The sequence below is a fragment of the Pipistrellus hanaki genome, assembly GCF_964339955.1.
Source record: "Pipistrellus hanaki genome assembly, chromosome: 6".
Lineage (NCBI taxonomy): Eukaryota > Metazoa > Chordata > Mammalia > Chiroptera > Vespertilionidae > Pipistrellus > Pipistrellus hanaki.
In genome coordinates, this window is record NC_140508.1 from 64,975,557 (window position 1) to 64,993,065 (window position 17,509).

At 53.4% G+C, this 17,509-nt stretch overlaps 1 protein-coding gene across 1 annotated transcript in view; it reads left to right on the forward strand.

The window, feature by feature from the left end:
- The first annotated feature begins 2,080 nt into the window (after positions 1 to 2,080).
- Positions 2,081 to 17,509, forward strand: part of PREX1 (phosphatidylinositol-3,4,5-trisphosphate dependent Rac exchange factor 1) — a 165,953-nt gene continuing 150,524 nt past the window's right edge. Inside the window, exon 1 of the mRNA XM_084886927.1 lies at positions 2,081 to 2,468. Within this exon, the coding sequence (XP_084743053.1) occupies positions 2,247 to 2,468 (222 nt within the window). The 5' untranslated portion in view covers positions 2,081 to 2,246. The remainder of the gene's footprint in view (positions 2,469 to 17,509) is intronic.

The following is a 17,509-nucleotide window of genomic DNA, read 5'->3' on the forward strand; positions in this document are numbered from 1 at the left end:
TTTTGGCAGCGTGGGCCAATTCTTGGGTGACGTATGATGTGTGTGTGTGTGTGTGTGTGTGTGTGTGTATGTATGTATGTATACATAATAGCAAATTCCTCTGAAGGTGAAGGAAATCTTCCACGGATACAGCTGGGAAGCTGGCTAACATTTATTGGCCACCTACTCTGTGCCATTTATTGTCAGATATTTTGTATCAATGGTTCTCAACTGGGGGCAATTCTGTCCCTCAAGGGACAGTTGGCAAAGTCTGGAGAAACTGGGAAGGGAGTGCTACTGGTATCTGGTGTGTAGTGGGTACAGTATGCTGCTGAATGTTCTCAAAGCAAAAGATGCCTCTCCACAACTAAGAATCACCCCAAACATCAACAGTCCCGAGGTTGAGGAAGCCTGTTTTACACACATTTTTCCCCTCTTACAAAGGTTCCCATTTTATAGATGAGGCAACCGAGGCTCAGAGAAGTGTTGTGATCAGTCTAAGGTCATACAGGACAGCTACTCCAAACTTCTCTACAATTTTCTGAGAACCTTAGCAGGCAGCCACCTTTTGGACATAGTTGACTCCACTACCCAAACCCGGAAGGTTCACCCATCTCACATCCTCTAGTACCTGCCCAGGGGAGCTTCACTTACCCACGGCCCAGATCAAATGCCACCTTATCTATGAGCCCAAAGGAACAAAGCGACCCCACTCTTGTCCTGTGTCTTTAGGCCGTCCCAGTATTTACCCAGAGGCCAGTGGGAGTACAATCCTGGGAGTTTGGAACAGAAAATAAATAAGCAATAATGTTCCTACCTAAAGGGTAATTATAATCTACAGGGGGATATTATGTGAAATAGTTAATCCATTGAGGAGATAATAAAATCTCTGGCCAGTGAATCAGGATTATATGGGCAGTTTGGAGAATGGGGTCTGGCCAAGAGGGCTGTTTATACACGTAATATTAATTAAGAATAAACATTCATAGAGAACTTTCTAAGTGCTGGGCACTGCTCCAAAAACTCCCTATGGATTTACACATAACAGTGTGAAGGACCCTGGGAGCTAGGTACCATTTTTATTTCCATTGCATTGATGAGAACACTAAGGCTCTTGAGGCAAGGAAACCCAGCTAGCAAGTGGGGGAGATGGGATTTGAACCTGAGTATCAGACCTTCCTGTGAGGCGGGTGAGGCCATCTGTCACACAGAGCAGCCTGGACTAGAAGACCTCATCCGTGGCAGAGTGGATGGAAGGGGGGCTCAGGCAGAGCAGCTGTCAATCAGTAACTGAGAGCAGATCACTCCTTCTGGGGAATGTGGAAAGGGTAGGCTCTGCTCATGGGAAGTTCAGAAGGAAAAAAAGAGGCAGGATAGAAGGAAAAAATAAGGGAAGGGGGAGAGGAGCCAGGCTCTGCAGCTTCCAGTCTGGAGGGTAAGGGTAGGGGGCGCAAAAGGGAGAGGAGAGGGAGAGAGGGAGAGAGGGAGACGGAGAGGGAGAGAAGGAATCACGCGTGTTTCTCCCCAAGGTCGTGGCAGTGCCCCAGGGCACCGAAAGGGCTGGGTGTCCCAGAGGTGCCATCGCGCGCGCGGGGCCTCCCCTCTCTTCCTGGGGCCGGCGGGGGCGCGCGTGTCGGGGCGGGCTTGCTCCTGAGCTCTCCGCCGCGAGCTTTTCCAACCGGCGTGGACTCGGCCCTGCAGCGGCCGCGGCGGCCGGACCGGCGTGCGTGTGCCTGGGCGCGCAGGGTGCCGCCTGTGCCGGGGGGAGTGGCGTAGCCCGCGGCGGGGGTGGGGGCGCCACGCGATCCGGGGCAGAGTTCGTGCGCGAGCCTGCGAGCTCCGCCGGGCCCCTTCCGGAGGTTCCTCCCGCCCGAGCGCCGGCCGCGGGCGCCCCGATCCGCCGCGCCGAGCTTCCCAAGTCGCCGGCCCAGCGCCGCGGCGGCGCGTCTCTGCGGCTCAGCGCGGCGTGGCACTTGGCAGACGCTCCCTGGGCGGGCGGGCGGGTGGCGGGGGCCCGCCGTCTGGGAGCCCCGAAGGCCGCCTCCTCCCGCCCCCTCCCGCCTCCGGTCCAGCCTCCGCGCGCGCTGCCTCCGCCCCCAGCCCGGCCCCCGCCCCCAGGCCCGCCCGCCGCGCCGAGCGCCCGGCCCGCGGCTGAGCCGGCGGCGCGCCCCGTCCGGGATGGGGTGCTTGGACCCCTGAGTCGCCGTTCGGCGCGACCTCCGCGCGGGGAGGGGGGGAAGGAGCCGGCGCCACGCGGCTGCGCTAGAATGGAGGTCCCCGGCGGCAGCGATCGCGGCGGCGGCGGCGGCGATGGGGCTGAGCACGGTGCCCCTCCGGACCCCCGGGCCCCCGGCGCCGCGGCGCCCGGCTCCGGTCCGTGCGCGGCCGCCCGGGAGTCGGAGCGCCAGCTGCGCCTCCGCCTGTGCGTCCTCAACGAGATCCTGGGCACCGAGCGGGACTACGTGGGCACCTTGCGCTTCTTGCAGTCGGTGAGTGTCTCCCCCGGGGAGCGCGGGGCCGGCGGGGCGCGGGGCCTCGGCGCGGGGCGGTCCACACAACCTGTGGCCGCGGATCCCGGGGGGCGCGAGAGCCGCCGCAGGCAGGGGCGCCCCGCGGGGCGCGCGGAGGAGTGAGGCTCCTCCGGAGCTGGCCGATCTGTCGCCTTCCTGGCCGGCCCCGCGGTCCAGCCCCGTCCCGGGGTCTCCCGCACTTAGTTTCTTCCCGGGAGCGCTGCCCTTTTGTCTTTTTTTCTTCTCTCCCCTCCGCGCCTTTGGAATAGTTTTAAAATTAGTTACATCCGCGAGGCAGGGGCTCTGCGACCCAAGCGCCTGGGGAGCTTTTGCTGCTGCTTGTGGGTCGCCAGGGCTTTCCTCGCCGCCGCCCCGGTTGCACCCCCGGGTCCTCCTCCGGGACCGAACCTGGAAATGCTGGAGCCCGGCGTGCCCCCGCGCCGAGGAGCGCAGGACAAAGCCCAAAGCCCGGAGCGTGGACGGACCTGGACAAGACCCCGCGCAGGACTCCTGGGCCCCGCGCACACGCTCTCCCCGGAGCTTGGGGACAGCGGGGCTAGAGCTCACGACTTGGCAACCCAAACGCTCACCACCTCTTACCCCTCCCCCCCCCATCTCTAAGTTTCAAAACCACAGCGACAGATATCTGTAAAATAACAACCGAGCGCTCCCTCTGTGGCCGGCGCCTGCCTGTGTCATCAGGAGGCTTAACCTTCACAAGTGGCCCATGAGGCGGGGACGAGCATACCCCCCAGGTTGTGGGTGGGAGAGTCTGGCTCCAGGGAGGCTGAGTGCCCAGAAGTCACTGGCTAGTTGGGGATGGTGGGTTTTGAAGCAGGGCAGGCCCAGCTGGTGCTTTCAACCCCTGTCCTGTGCTGCATTTCGTTCTCCCCCCTCCTTTTTTTTCTTCTTTCTCCTGTGAGAGGGAGGAAGGGGCCGCTTCCTCACTCTCCTAGGAAGTGAGAAAAGTGGCTTCGCGGTGGAGGGGGTGGGACGGGACCAGGCGTTTCTGAGAGTTAGGCGACTCCTGGGCTTTAATCTCCGTGCCTCCTGCTGGGACCTCATTTACTCCCTTCTCAGCTCTAGGAAGTCTTTTAATCCTGGTTCAGGAAGGGCTGGTGGGGGCGTTGATGCTTCCTTTAGGGACCCAGAGCCAGGCTCTGCAGCTTCCAGTCTGGAGGGTAAGGGTAGGGGGCGCAAAAGGGAGAGGAGACTCTGGCATCCTCTGGGGTATCTAGTGGCTGGGGGTGTAGCTGAGGCTGTGTGAGGTCCGAGCTCCAACTCAGGGAGGAGAGAGCCCTTCAATCTGTGAAAAGAGGGCGTGTGTGTGTGTGTGTGTGTGTGTGCGCGTGTGTTTGTTTGCGGGGGTGGGGGTGGGGGGGGGTTGAGTTTTGCAGAGGCATTGAAAACCGTTTGGCTAAAGGACCCATCTAGAAAGGCCTGTGAGAATAAGGCAGGGTTAACATTCTACTACCCCCCCCCCCCCCAATCCATCTCTCCCTCTCTCACAGTTAAAAAAAAAAAAAAAAGGGATCTGCTCAGTTTGAAGCTGGCAGTTTCTGAATTAAAGATGTAGACAGCTCTGCCATCTCTGAGCAATGTCAGATTCTAGGGAACTCCTCACTTCTCCTTCTGAGCCACTCCCTGCTCCTCGGTCTGGAAGGCAGAGAGGAAAGCGATTTTTCTGTTAATGGGGAAGAAAGTCTTTACCCCAGATGGGGCGGCGCAGATATAGATTGTGTGTGGGTTCGCTGTGGTTTCACATCGTCCGCATGTAGAGTCTGAGGAAGCTGGAATAATGGAAATTGATTGGAATCAACCATTCTTATTATTAAAGAAATACAAAAAAAAAAAAAAAAGGTTCTCGCTACTCCCACATTATCTCCTTGGCATTTTTAATTTCCTGAGTTTATAATTTCTTTTTATTGACCTGTCATTGCTGAGAGGAGCTGTTCCAACTGTGACATCTTGGACCAGTCATGTCACCTGTCCTGGCCTCAGTTTCCCCGCTTGTAAAACGAGGGGAGGGGAATCCAGGCTCCCTCTGGGCCTTGTCCTTTGGGTGTCACTAGGCTGGTGTCAGACATGGACTGATTGTGCAACCCGACCAGCCGTACCGTGTTTGTGATCTGCAGGCTTCTCTCGGTCTGCTCCCTCAGACACAGCCCCTCAACAACCAAGACCTGTTCGTGTTGAAAGCCCAGGGCTCCGAGCTTCGGGAACAGTTAATTACCAAAGCTTTCCACGCAGCAGGCTGGCAGCCTGCAGGTTGTGATTCTCTTCTGTCTTCCCACTCTCTCCTCCCGGCTTTTATACTTGCTACGGGATTTTACCCCCAACCTCCTGGCTTGGGAGAACGGAAGAATGTTCAGTAGTCCCGCCCTGCTTTTAATTCCACGTGGGCAGAGCCAGGCATGGAGGGGCCGCCCTGGCCTCCGTGGGTCCCTGGTTTTAAGCTTCCATTGCCAGTGAAAAAGGAAGCCTTTGTACAAACGGAACCTTGTGGGAGGTGCAGAAAAGCCAGTCTTAGGTTCCTGCCCTCAAGGGGCGGACAGTCTCGTGGAGGGTGGGGATTTACAACAATTCAAGTGCAAAGCTGGGCCCTGAAACTAGACCACTCGGGGTCAAGTCCTGGGGCTCTGTGACCTTAGGCAAGTGGCTTATCCTTTCTGAGCCTCACTTTTCTCATCTGTAAAGTGGGGGGATGACAATAGATTTTATCTCAGAGGGTTTTTTAAAAAGGATGAGTTATATAAATACATATAAAGCACTTAGAACATGCCTGGCAGGCAGTAAGATATATAAGTATTAGTTGTTATGATTAATTATTATGTTATATGATAATTACACAACATAGGTGATTAGGATTATAGGGTTCCAGCATCCAGAGACGAGGGGTTATCTGGGAGGGCTGCCTGGAGAACGTGAGATCCCTTCAGCACAGAAAGGAGGGCTGGGGCTCTGAGTGGATTTTGTTTGGACCACCTGAACTCTGGCCACAGGAGCCCGTGGTTTGTTGGGCCTGGGACTGACTCTGTGCTTTCCCCAGATTCTTCCCATCTTTTCCAGCTTCCTTTAGGGACTGTGTTGCACCCCTCCCCCACATCCAAGGGGGACCAACAACTTAGGTGCCCTCTTCTGTGTGTGTGTGAGTCACGGAAAGGCAGGGGCAGCCCTCGGGGAGAGATGCCGGCTCTCTCTGGGGAGACAGCACAGGGGCTGTGAGAGAAGTTTCCCTGGCTTCTGGTTCTGAGCAGTGGATCGCCACAGTCAGAGGCTCCCGCGGGGCTGAGTGCTCCCTGTGCCGTGTGCTCTTGGACAGTATCGATGAGGATGACAACCATCATAGCTGTTACTGCAGGGGAGCTGAGACGGAGGCACCGTTGACTGTTCTAAGCACTTTGCATGAACCAGCTCATTGGAACTTCTCAACATCCCTCAGGGGAAAGTGCTGCTGGGATCCCCATGGACACATGGGGAAACTGAGGCAAAGGTAGTGTAAGCGAGCTTCCCTGGGTCATGTAGGCAGCGCTGCCAGCCTTTGAGCAACCCCAGGACTTATGTCCCCGTTGGCTTACAAAGGGTTTGCTACATGATTTATGAAGGTGGCAAAACTGGAATTCGACCCAGGTCTGTGTGACCCTGACCCTCTCAGCCTGGGCTTCCTCCAGTTACTTCCCTTCTGTGACTTCTTTTCTCTCTTCCGCAAAACGGCCAGGGCTGTAGAAGAATGAAAATGTCAGGCTGCCAGTTCCTTCTCTGTGCTTCGTGTCTGTTCATCGCCTGAGGCTTCAGTGTGGGGCTCTGGGGCCAGGCTGCCGTGCCTCAGTTTCCCCCCTCTGTACAACAGGCATAGTACCTGTGTCATAGGGGTGTTGCAAAGCTTGAATGAACCCGAGGTTAAAGCTCCTGAACTGTGCCAGGCACATAGTAGGTGCTCAGAATACTATGGTGGGCTTTTTTGGGGGGATGTGCAGCAAGTGGGGGTGGGAGGCAGCTGAGGTTGTTGGTTTGTGGCTCGAAGTCTTGCCCTTGAAGAGGAGGCTGAGTGAGCCTTGAGCCCACCTACTTCTTGGTTGGATTGGTTTGGCGTCCCTGCCTGCAAGGAGGGAGATCTCAGGAGCAGGTGCCAGCAGGCCCTGTGCCGGCTATGCCGGCTGGGCAGTGGTGGGAAGAGGGGCAGCCTCAGCTGCCCGTACCCCCCGCATTGCTGCACATCCCCCCAAAAGCCCGCCGTAGCATTCGGGGTGGCCAGGGGAAGGGGCTCCCTTGGCTGAGGGCAGAGACCTGTTTCTCCCAGGCCCGCAGGAAGGCTGCCCCGCTGCCTGGGCTGGGCCAGGTCCCTGAGGATCCGGGCTGTGCGAGCAGAAAGCTCCCAGAATACTCTCTGTGGTTCTGCGTTCTGGGGGTGGGAGCCCAGAGCTTGTCTTCTCATTGGAGCGCCACTTTCCAAAACAAGAAACTGTGGTTTTGTGTTGTCACTATTTTTTTATTTAATGTTCTGTGCTCCTAGTCTGACACCAGGGAGCAGTTCCGGGGAATGGGGTGAGGGGCACGCTTTTCATTCCGCAGTCACCGACGCAGAACGGCCTTCCCGTGACTTGGGGGACTCTCATGGGGCTGTGTTGCGGAAAGTAGGAGGCTAAGAAGTGTATACAACACAGTTCCGCTTTGGGAAAACAGACAATAAACTGTAATGTACACATGGACATTGTATGTCTAACATCACAGGAGCTTGGAGAAAAGGCTAGACAGATGTGTGTCTTATTGGGAAAACAAGCAGGAAGATAAATAAGGGAAAAAAATGTGTTAAATCCTATTTGTTATACCCTTTTCATAGAAGAGAATGCACGTGGATGTGAATGTAGTTTTTACAAACATTCAACAGAAGGACTTGCGGTTTCAGCACGACTGTTAGATGAATGCAACAGCAGTAGCGATAGTAATTTCCTAACGCTTCCATAGCGCTAACTGTGTGCCAGCCCTGTGCACAGGAACTGTGCATCCACTCGGAATTTCCAGGTGTTAATGTGCTTCCCATTTTAAAAAGGAAACGAAGGCACAGAGAGGCCAGGTAATTTTCCCAAGATCACAGAGCCGGACAGAGCTGGGGTTTCTTGCTGCATAGCCCGCATTCTTTACTACTACCCTGGTCATGGTGTTGTGGTTATGACCAAGATTATTGCCTTTGTGAGACTTCCAGACTGCCCAGGTGGGCAAGAATGAAGCCAAAAGGTGCAGATTATCGGAGCTTTAGGGTACTGGAGAGTCTGGACCAGATCGCTTTGTATTGTGCTGACCATCATCAGGAAGTCAGTGAACACATTTTTTTCTTCCAAATATTTTTTATTGATTTCAGAGAGGAAGGGAAAGGGAGAGAGATAGAAACATCAGTGATGAGAGAGAAACATCGATTGGCTGCCTCCTGCACACCTCATACTGGGGATGGAGCCTGCAACCCGGGCATGTGCTCCGACCAGGAATTGAACTGTGACCTGGTTCACAGTTCGGTGCTAAACCAGTGAGTCTGGGCGAACATTTTTTGGTGATAAAGTCCTGTGTCAGCAGGAGTTAGATGGGCCTCATCTTCTATGCAAAGGAAACAGAGCAATGAAAAGGTAAAACTGTAAAGAAATTGGGTTGTTTCTCTAGCCTGCTGGCATGGATGGAGCACCTGCCGTCTATTCTAGACAGTATTCGAGGCCGGGAAAACGCAGAGCATACGTGGTTTCTTATCCTTCAGGGAGGGTGAGCCTAGTGAAGATGTGAGAACTCATGCATTTGAACGAGTTTTCTTCAAATGGGCATACTAGACACCCATTCACCATTATTCTGGTGTTTGCCCTCATAACCATTTGTCTGTCAGGTTAAGAAGAGGAGGATGGGGTTGCTTTAGGAGGCCCCAGGGCACCCCTTTCTCAGAGAGTGTCCTCTTTAGCAGGCCAGGGAGCGGAAGACCTGCTGGGCTTGGGGCCACTCCCTCAGGCTAGGGAACCCACGTGGTCATTGTTTCACAGCCCCCCACTCTTAAAGCTTTGGCGAGAGTTAAGTTTGAGCAGGCCATGCCGGGCTGCAGAGCTTGCCTTTTCAGATTTTTGTGATTTTTCTCCTTTCCCCCCCCTTTTAAATATATTTTTATTGATTTCGGAGAGGGAGGGAGAGGGAGAGATAGAAACATCAATAATGAGAGAGAATCATTGATCCGCTGCCTCCTGCACACTAGCCCACACTGGGGGCTGAGCCTGCAACCCGAGCCTGTGCCCTGGCCGGGAAGTGAACCATGGCCTCCTGGCTCACAGGTTGACGCTCAGCCACTGGGCCACACCAGCCGGGGTCTCCTTTTTTTTTTTTTTTTTTTTTTTCAATAGACACCGGCTTTCTGGCTGCAATCCTGGCTGGAAGTGGGTGATCGGGATGGGCTGATCCTCAAATTGGCATGCGCTGTCTCACCAGCCTTGTTCCCCAGGCACAGGGGGAGGTCAGAGCTGATTCTAGCTTCAGAGTTTACGAGACAGAACTTAAGATCAAGCCGGGGGTGGGGGTGGGGGGTGGGTTTGAATCTCATTGTTTTGCAGGTGAATCTCCCCCCCACCCCCCACTGACCCCTGAAGAAGATGTGGTTCCTAGAGGGAGTGAACTCTGGCCAAGGGTGGTGGCCCTGCAGCTGCTCAGGGTTCCATCCTGAAAGTTATGGGGAGAGGACTTGGGTGGCCCATGTCCTTCTCTGGGGATCTGTGTTCGGCCTAGCAGCTGGTCTGGGCCGAGGCCTTCCATCTTTCAACCCTCAGCGCTATGGACCTACTGGCGTGAGATCATTCTTTGTTGTGGGGGGCTGTCCTGTGCATTGTAGGGTGTTTTAAGAGCACCTGTGGCCTCTACCCATGGGATACCGATGGCATCCCTTTCTCCCAGTCGGGACAACCCAATATATTTATGCGTTTACGTAATTAGCATGGTACAGTTTGTTCGTATCACCCAGTAGTGTGTCTTGGGTTACTGGTTAAGAGCGTGGATCCTAGAGACAAAAGGCCTGGGTTCAAATCTCGGCCCCTGTGTGACCTTCGGCAATCCTGTTGCCTCTCTGCGCCCGGGTCTCTCCATCTGCACAGAGGAGATGATTGCAGCCCTGTGAGGAGCGCGCGTAGCCACTCAGGTGCCTGACGCAGCTGAGCACAGAGCCAAGGTCAGGCTCACCCCTACTTGCTGTAGCCTTTCCTGTTCTCTGCGGGGACCCCCCCCCTCACCCCCCAGGAAGGAGGGAAGCCCTCTAGCCCCCCAGTCCTGCGTGGATTTTAAAGTTTTATTTTCTCGGCTCCGTGAGGGCCAGAAGGGGACCTGCCCACCCTTCTTTTGTCTTGTGGTCAGACACTCAATCTGTGTTTACCCGCCTGGTTCCTTCCCCAGGGTGGAACTGACAGATGATCTCTTGATTGTGGGCCAGGGGAGCGAGGCCATTTCAGGCTGGCAGGCCTCGGGCATGAAGGCTGGTGGAAGCAGGTGGCATCGGCCACCAGGATCCGCGGTCTTGTACTTTCCGCCTTGCAGGGGAGGGTGGGTGGCTTTTGTAAGGAGCTGCTCTCTGTTCAGAGCAGGGCGTGGGCAGTCAATACTTTCATTCACAAATTCACTTACTCCTTCAATAAACGGACATTAAATATGTACTATATGCCAGACACCGGGCTAGGTGCTGGCGTGTGGTCAGGACAAGAAGAACAAAGTTCCTACCCTCATGGAATATTCCAATGTTCCAAAGAGATCATGTGGGAACGTTGACAGGAGCTGCTCCTTGGTGCCAGGCACTGTGCTGAGTGCTTCCTGTGGATTCTCTCTTGGAGCCCTTGCAACAGCCCTCTGAGGCAGAATAGGTATCATCATTGTACCCATTTTGCAGATGGGGAAACAAAGGCCTAGAGAGGTGGAGTAACTTGCTCAAGTCCACACAGGAGGGGAATAGATATACCAAGAAGGAAATAAAATGGAGACATGTCCAATATAGGGTTGGTGGCATCTATTGAGATGGAGTGGTCCAGGAAGGTCGCTCTGAGGAGGTGGCACCTGGTCTGAGTCCTTGGCAGAGAGGGAGCCAGCTGTGGGAAGAGCTGGGAGAAATGTGTCCTGGTAGATGGAATGGCACGTGCTTGGCTTGTTTGAGAAACAGCAAGAGGCCAGGGTGGTTGGAGGGGGCGGTAGGGGAGGTAAGCTTGGCTTGGGTCTCATATGCCTGGTGAGCAGTTTGGGTGTCATTAGTGGGGTGAGGAGCCCCTGGGGGTTTTTCAGCACGGGTGTGACATCGTCTAACGGGTGATCTGAAATTCAGCTCGGCACGGTGGCCTTCCTAAGGGCCCAGCAGCCACCGCCTGCCTACAGCCTGGACACCCGTCCAGGAGGGAGGACCACGCTTCCTCCGCAGCCGAATTCCGGGTTTGCTTCCACGCTGCTGTGTGACCCAGGGCCACCTCCGTCCCCTGTCGGGGTCTCAGCCTCCCCGTGGATACGGATTCCGAGCGGGTCCCCCCGGGAGAGGAGTTTGGGCCCCTGTGTGTGACCTGGGCGTGGACAGGTTGTGCTAGTGGCCCCTGGTTGGCGGGGCTGTTGATGCCCCTGCTTCCTGTGAAGGAGGGAGGCACCCCTGTTTTCAGCTCAGGAAACTAATTTGCATGGTTAACAGCTGTTTGATGTCACCCTCGACTCCACCCTTCACCCAGCGCCCTCATAACAACACTTTACCGCTGTCAGCCCTCACCTCTGTCCTGCGACCAACGTCTTTCCCAGGCCGCTTCACCGGTGAAGAGCACCGTGGCCCACAGACACACGCGGGAAAGGGCCACGCACGGCTCCTGCAGCCACCTCCTCTGCTGCCACCTTACCCCCCACATTCTGGGCTCCATACACAGCGCGAGGGACCCAGCTAATACCACGGCAGCTCAGACCCTGCCCTGCTCACAGCCTTCCCATGGTTCCCAGCTCTCTCAGAGCCAAAGGAAAGCCCTTCCTTAGAATGGCCGAGAAGGTTTTGTGAGGTCCGCCCCCATTGCTTCACCCATCTCCTCATTTATATTTTCTCTCATACAATTAAAAAAAAATATTTTATTGATTTTTTACAGAGAGGAAGAGAGAGGGATATAGAGTTAGAAACATTGATGAGAGAGAATCATCAATCAGCTGCCTCTTGCACACCCCCTCCTGAGGATGTGCCCGCAGCCAAGGTACATGCCCTTGACTGGAATCGAACCTGGGACCTTTCAGTCCGCAAGCAGATGCTCTACCTACTGAGCCAAACCGGTTTCGGGCATACAGTTGTTTTTATTTTTGTTTAAATATATTTATATTGATTTCAGAGAGGAAGGGGAGGGAATAGAGAGATAGAAACGTGAATGATGAGAGAGAATTACTGATCGGCTGCCTCCTGTACACCCCCTCTTGGGGGTCAAGCCCGCAACCTAGGCAACACGCCCTTGATCGGAATCGAACCCGGGACTCTTCAGTCCACAGGCTGTCGCTCGATTCACTGAGCCAAACCAGCTGGGGCTCATACAGTTATTTTTAATTGTGATATGATGTACACACCATAAGCCTCACTTTCTCCAAGTGTAGGAGTTAGAGATTTGAGAATATTCATACGGTTGTGCAATCTGCTGCATTAATTCCAGAATCTCCTCTTGCTCTTACTCCTTTCCTCACTCCCTCTCTTAGTCCTTCCCTCACTCCCTCTCTTAGTCCTTCCCTCATCCCCTCTCAGCCTCGTTTACCCTTTTGCAAATGCGTCAGACATGCTCCTGCCTCAGGGTCTTCTCACATGCTCTGTCTGGGAATGTTTTCCTCCCAGTATCTCCGCGGCTCACTCCTCAGGCCTTTGCCCAGTGTCCTGTCCTTCAGGAGTCTTCAGCCACCCCTCCCCCACCATCCGAAGTGGCGCTCCACCCCTCGCTCACCACTTCCTCGCTCCTGTTTTACCTGCCTCGCTCTTACTCACTTTGTCTCTCTGGCACCAAGAACAAGGCCTGGCCCATAGTAGGCCCATTACATGTTGGTTGAATGAAAAACATTTCCCCCCCTTACACACATGTCCGTGTTTTCTTACGAAATGCGGTTATCTTGATTTATAGAACCGCTAAGTATTTTTTTGCACAGACTTTTGGGGACTTGAGACTGAGATAGCCTGATGTTTTCTGACATCCCCAGGAGCATGTGAGTGAGTGTGGGCTGAGGGAATTAGGTGCAGGAGGGTTTTTCTGCCGTGTGGTGACTGCACCGGAGTCTGGCCCACACCCTCTGCCCCTCGGTGGCCATGTGATCCCGGGTGAGGAGCTTTCCCTTTCTGCACCTCGGCTTTCTCATCTGCTCACCACACAACCTCATTTCTCCCAGCGCTCACCGTGCTGCTTCTTGTTCTCACATGGGCCCGGGCCGGCTGCAGCCCCCGAGCCTTTTCATTTGCCGTCGCTCTCGCTGCAGCACCTCTGACTGTGCTCTGTGTCAGGTGCCCCTCCCTGTCTTTGAGTGTCACTTCCTCAGAGGGCCTTCTGGTCCCTTCTCTACATCACCACGCCGGTTCTCCTGGGTACCTGTCCCTCTCCGAAAGCATCCTGTTGGCTCGTTTAGTGTCTGCCTCCCCCGTTCGAATATGTCACCTGAGGCCAGGACCCTGGTCTGCTGGGGTCACCGACAAGTCCCCAGCACCCAGCACGGTCTGGGTGTTCTGTTAGTGCCGGTCCAAGGAGGGAATGGGTGAGTGAAAGAGGGTTCCTGCCACTTTCTTAACAAGTGGCCTTGACTTTGGGGGAGTGTGGACCCCAGTGTGGGGAGTGGCTGCGGACCAGCATCCTTTGGCCTCCAGCTCTTACCGCACAGGGAGGGCAGAGGGAGCTCTGTGTGGTCCCAGCCACTGGCTGCTGGCCGGCCAGGCTGTTGATTGGGTGGTTTTTAAGATTTATTTGCCGTTCATCACAAAGATCGTAAATACACTGGGGGAGTGTGTGTCAAAGCACATTTCCTTATGCCCGTTCGGCAGAGGCACTCTCTTATGGAGCAAGGAGGGGGACATGTTTTGCGTGTGTTCCTGGCGGTGTGTGCCGTACAGACCTACATACACACAGGCATCTAGACACAAATCCCCAGTATGTTGTATTTATGGGCAATTCAGTACATTTTTTCAAGGTTAATTTTTTGATAACTTTTTATTTTAACATTTCATGAATACTGAGCACTCACCCAGATTCACCAGTCGTTGGCCACTGGCTACATTTGCTTTATCATCCCTCATCTCCTTGCCTTCTCCCCTTCTTCTTCTCCTCCTCCTCCTCCTCCACACACACACACACACACACACACAAATTTTTATTTTTATTATTCTATTATTTTTATTATTTTGATCCACTGGAAAGAAATTGTAGACATGATGCTCCTAATAATTCAGCATCTGTCTCCTAAGACCATGGATATTCTCTTTTATAACCACAGTACAATAAACAAAATCAGGAAGTTTAACATTGGTACTAAATTATACAACCCATTCTATATCCAAATTTCACCTATTTTCTAAAAAATGTCCTTTATGAAAAAAAAAAAAAAGCCCTTTATGCCCTTTCTCTCCCCCCCCAATCCCCTTCCCATCCCCCGTCCAGGGTCCAATCCTGGATCACACATCATATGCAGTGACCCTATCTCTTTGGTGATTTTTACCGCTAGTGCTGCTGGTGATAACTCTCCACTAAGGTGTGGTTCTGGCAGTGCTTGTCCTGGGCCACCACTTACCAGCTCCGTGACCTTGGGCAATTGAGTCTTAGGCCCCAGTATCCTTAGCTCTAAAATGGGGAAATCCCTGTTCCCACACTACAGGTTTGCTCTCACCTTCCACACATTTTACAGGGGGCCTGGCTCTGGGGGCGGGACTCTGCTCCGTGGGAGGGAAGTAGGAAGTGCTGGGCATGGTGCTGGCTCCTAGGGATTTCTGCCGTGCACCGGCTGTGCTTGCTGTCCCTGTGCACCGGCTGTGCTTGCTGTCCCTGTGTTTGTTGTAGGACATTCGGAAAACAAAGATGAGTAAAATGATCTCACCCTTCCAAACCGCTGTTTCACCTTTCGGCACATTTCCTCCTCGCTCTGTGCATTTTGACTTAGCCTAGGTGTGATCGTGCTGCACATGAGAGTTTTTCTTGCTTTTCCTGACCTTTCTGTGCACTTCCTCCTGTCACTACAAGCGCCTGTCATTTTCAAACCTCTGACAGCTTCATAATGGGACGCGGGGGCTCTGGAGCCTGGCTGCTTATTGGCTGTGTGATCGTGGGCAAGCTCCTTTACTGTGTGTGCATCAGTTTCCTCATTTCCAAAAAGAGTGCCCGCCTCTGTGATGGGGGAATTAGGTGAATTTAGATCTACAAAGCTCACAGAACAATGCCTGGCACACAGTAAGCTCTCCATATGTATTAGTTATAAAAATAATAATTATTTAACTATTCCTCTTTTATTGGGCATTTATATAGTGTTCCGCTTTGCAAAGTTACAGACCATGTACATTTTGGTTCAAGCTGCCAGTTCTTTTATTGATTTTGTAACTGAGGGCTGAAAAACCCTTGGCTTAGGACATTTTGGTCTTTACCAATTCAAATAAATCATTAGCAACTGGAATCCTAGGATCAGGTTGTCAGAACTTCAAGAGACTGCGATCACCTCACCCATTCATCCAGAAGGGGAAACGGAGGCTCTGAGCCAGGAGTCCTGTGCGCCCAGATTCTTTGACTTCAGTGGTCATAAGTGGTGTGTGTGTGTGTGTGTGTGTGTGTTACTATCATTCATGGTCCACGAGTCCATAGCACCTTGGGTTTCAAACGGGTCCTCAGGCCAGCAGCTCAGACCCCATAAGTAGGTTTCAACAGGCCTGTACAGTGTTTTTAAAATTTTCAATTGCCAATGTTGAAAATTTAGAAATGAATATAAAAAATAAATTTCAATCTTCTTAAATAACCTAGAGATTTATCCACATCAACAAGCCTGCATTCCTAGAGGTAAACACATGGCTGGAGCTGAATTGTGGCTGCCTATTTCAGACAAGACTTGCAGTCTTCAGTTTGCCACAGTCCCCACCCTTCCCTCCTATCCCTGACATTGAAACCAAATGTGATTGGTATTTATCATTGTGCTTGTCCTGCTATTTTTTTTTTTTTAATAGTAGAGTTAAGAGGACAATGGGCAAGGGTCCTTGTAACCATTCTTTCTATCAAATGGAAAACTGAAAGCTAGACCAAGAGGGGCACATGTCTTAGGAAATATAGGTGGTGGCAGGTTTCTCTGAAAAAAAAAAAGTTTAATAAGCAAAAATGTGTTTAATATGCACAAAAGAGCTTTATTTATTTATTTATTTATTTTATTTAGGATATGACTTTCATTGCCATTGAGAAGAATGCCCTTCTGGTTCCCCTACCCCTTTACCTGCCCGGCCCCGGTGGGCAGTTGAGTTTGAGATGCGGTTCCAGTGTGTGGTTGGTCTTCCTTTTCTCTGAGATGGGTAGAGGGGGAGGCGGTGGTTTTTCCTTAGAAAGGCTGGTTTGTTACCCCAGATTCCACTTCCTGTAGCCTGTGGGCAGTCACGGACTTCTTTTCCCATCCTCAGCTATTGAACTGGGGGTTCCCAGGTTTGCCTGTCGTATTTCCTGAACCTTGTTCTGTTCTTATTTATGCTCCTTGGGGAGACCCTGGGGTGCAGACCCCCTAGGGGAAGCAGTGGGTTCCTACAGTGGTGGGAGACAGTCCCCCAGATTGTTCTGGGGCTGCAGGACCCTGAGACCATCACGGTCAGGCCTCGTGTCTTCCTGTGCTCGTGCAGCCCAGCGGAGACCTCTCTCTGCCTTCTTTCTGTCAAATAGGGAAGGTTTTACAACAACAACACTAACAGCCCTGCTGTTGCTGATGAGATTAGCAAGAGCTGGGTGGTCAGGAGTCTTTGGTTGCAGGTGACAGGAAACCCAGCCCAAACTGCCTTAGCAACACCAGGACTTGCTTGGTTTGTGATCAGGAAGGGTCTGGTGTGTTGTCCTGGAGTGAGCTCTGACTGGCTGCTTTAGGTCATGCTTCCATCCCTGCATTCGTCACTGAGACCCTACCTGGCCAGGTCCGGCGGAGGGGCCCCCTGGGCCGTAGGGCAGTGGTTTCTGGAAGGAAGATCCCAGGGTGCTGGGACTGGAAGAAGGATGGGAAGCCAAGTGGGAGCATCTCTTCCCTGCCGCGGTGCCTTCCGTCCCAGGCTGGGAGCCTTTGTCTTTGCCCACGTTTTGGGTCACCTGGCCCACTGCAGTGTTTCATAGCTTTTCCAGTTCCTACCATTAACACTTTGTTTGTTTCCTGCCTTCTCAGAAGGCCCTGTCTGACAATGTCATCTCTTCCCATAAATCTAATAATCACACCAGTGTCCACATGTATGCGGTTCTGTGCTCAGGGGATGTCCCAAGCAAGGTAGCCTCCCAGGAACCTGATGGGGAAGGTAGTTCTACGTTGCCTTTTCTATAGGTGAGGAAACAGAGGCTCAGAAAGGTTCAGTAACCTGCCCAGGGTCACACAGCATCCTTCTCTGTCTCTCATTGAAGACTTCACTGCGCTGTGTGCGTTTTGTTCTCTCTCGTGCCATGCAGCCAGGGTTTGAACCTGGGCTCTGCTCCTTCTGGAGGTGTCCCCTCAGGAAAATGACTTCATCTCTCTTCTGTGGGAAGAGCACGCGAGGCACAGGGAACAGCACGTGCAAAGGCCCTGAGGCAGGAGCGTGTTTCAAGAACCAAGGAGGCCGGAGGGACTGGAGAGGGAGAGCGAGTCCGAGGTGAAGGCGGGGAGGTCACAGTGGAAGCGGGGAGCCCGGTGGGAAGATTGTGCAGGGCCTGAGGGCCATCCTGAGGACTTTGCACATTATTCCGAGTAAGATGGGAGCCTTTGGAGCTTTTGAGCAGAGGAGGGACAACCCGGCTTAGTTTTTGTAGGAATCCTTTTGGCTGCCTGTGGAGAGTGGGTTGTAGGGGGCCAGGGTGGAGACAGAG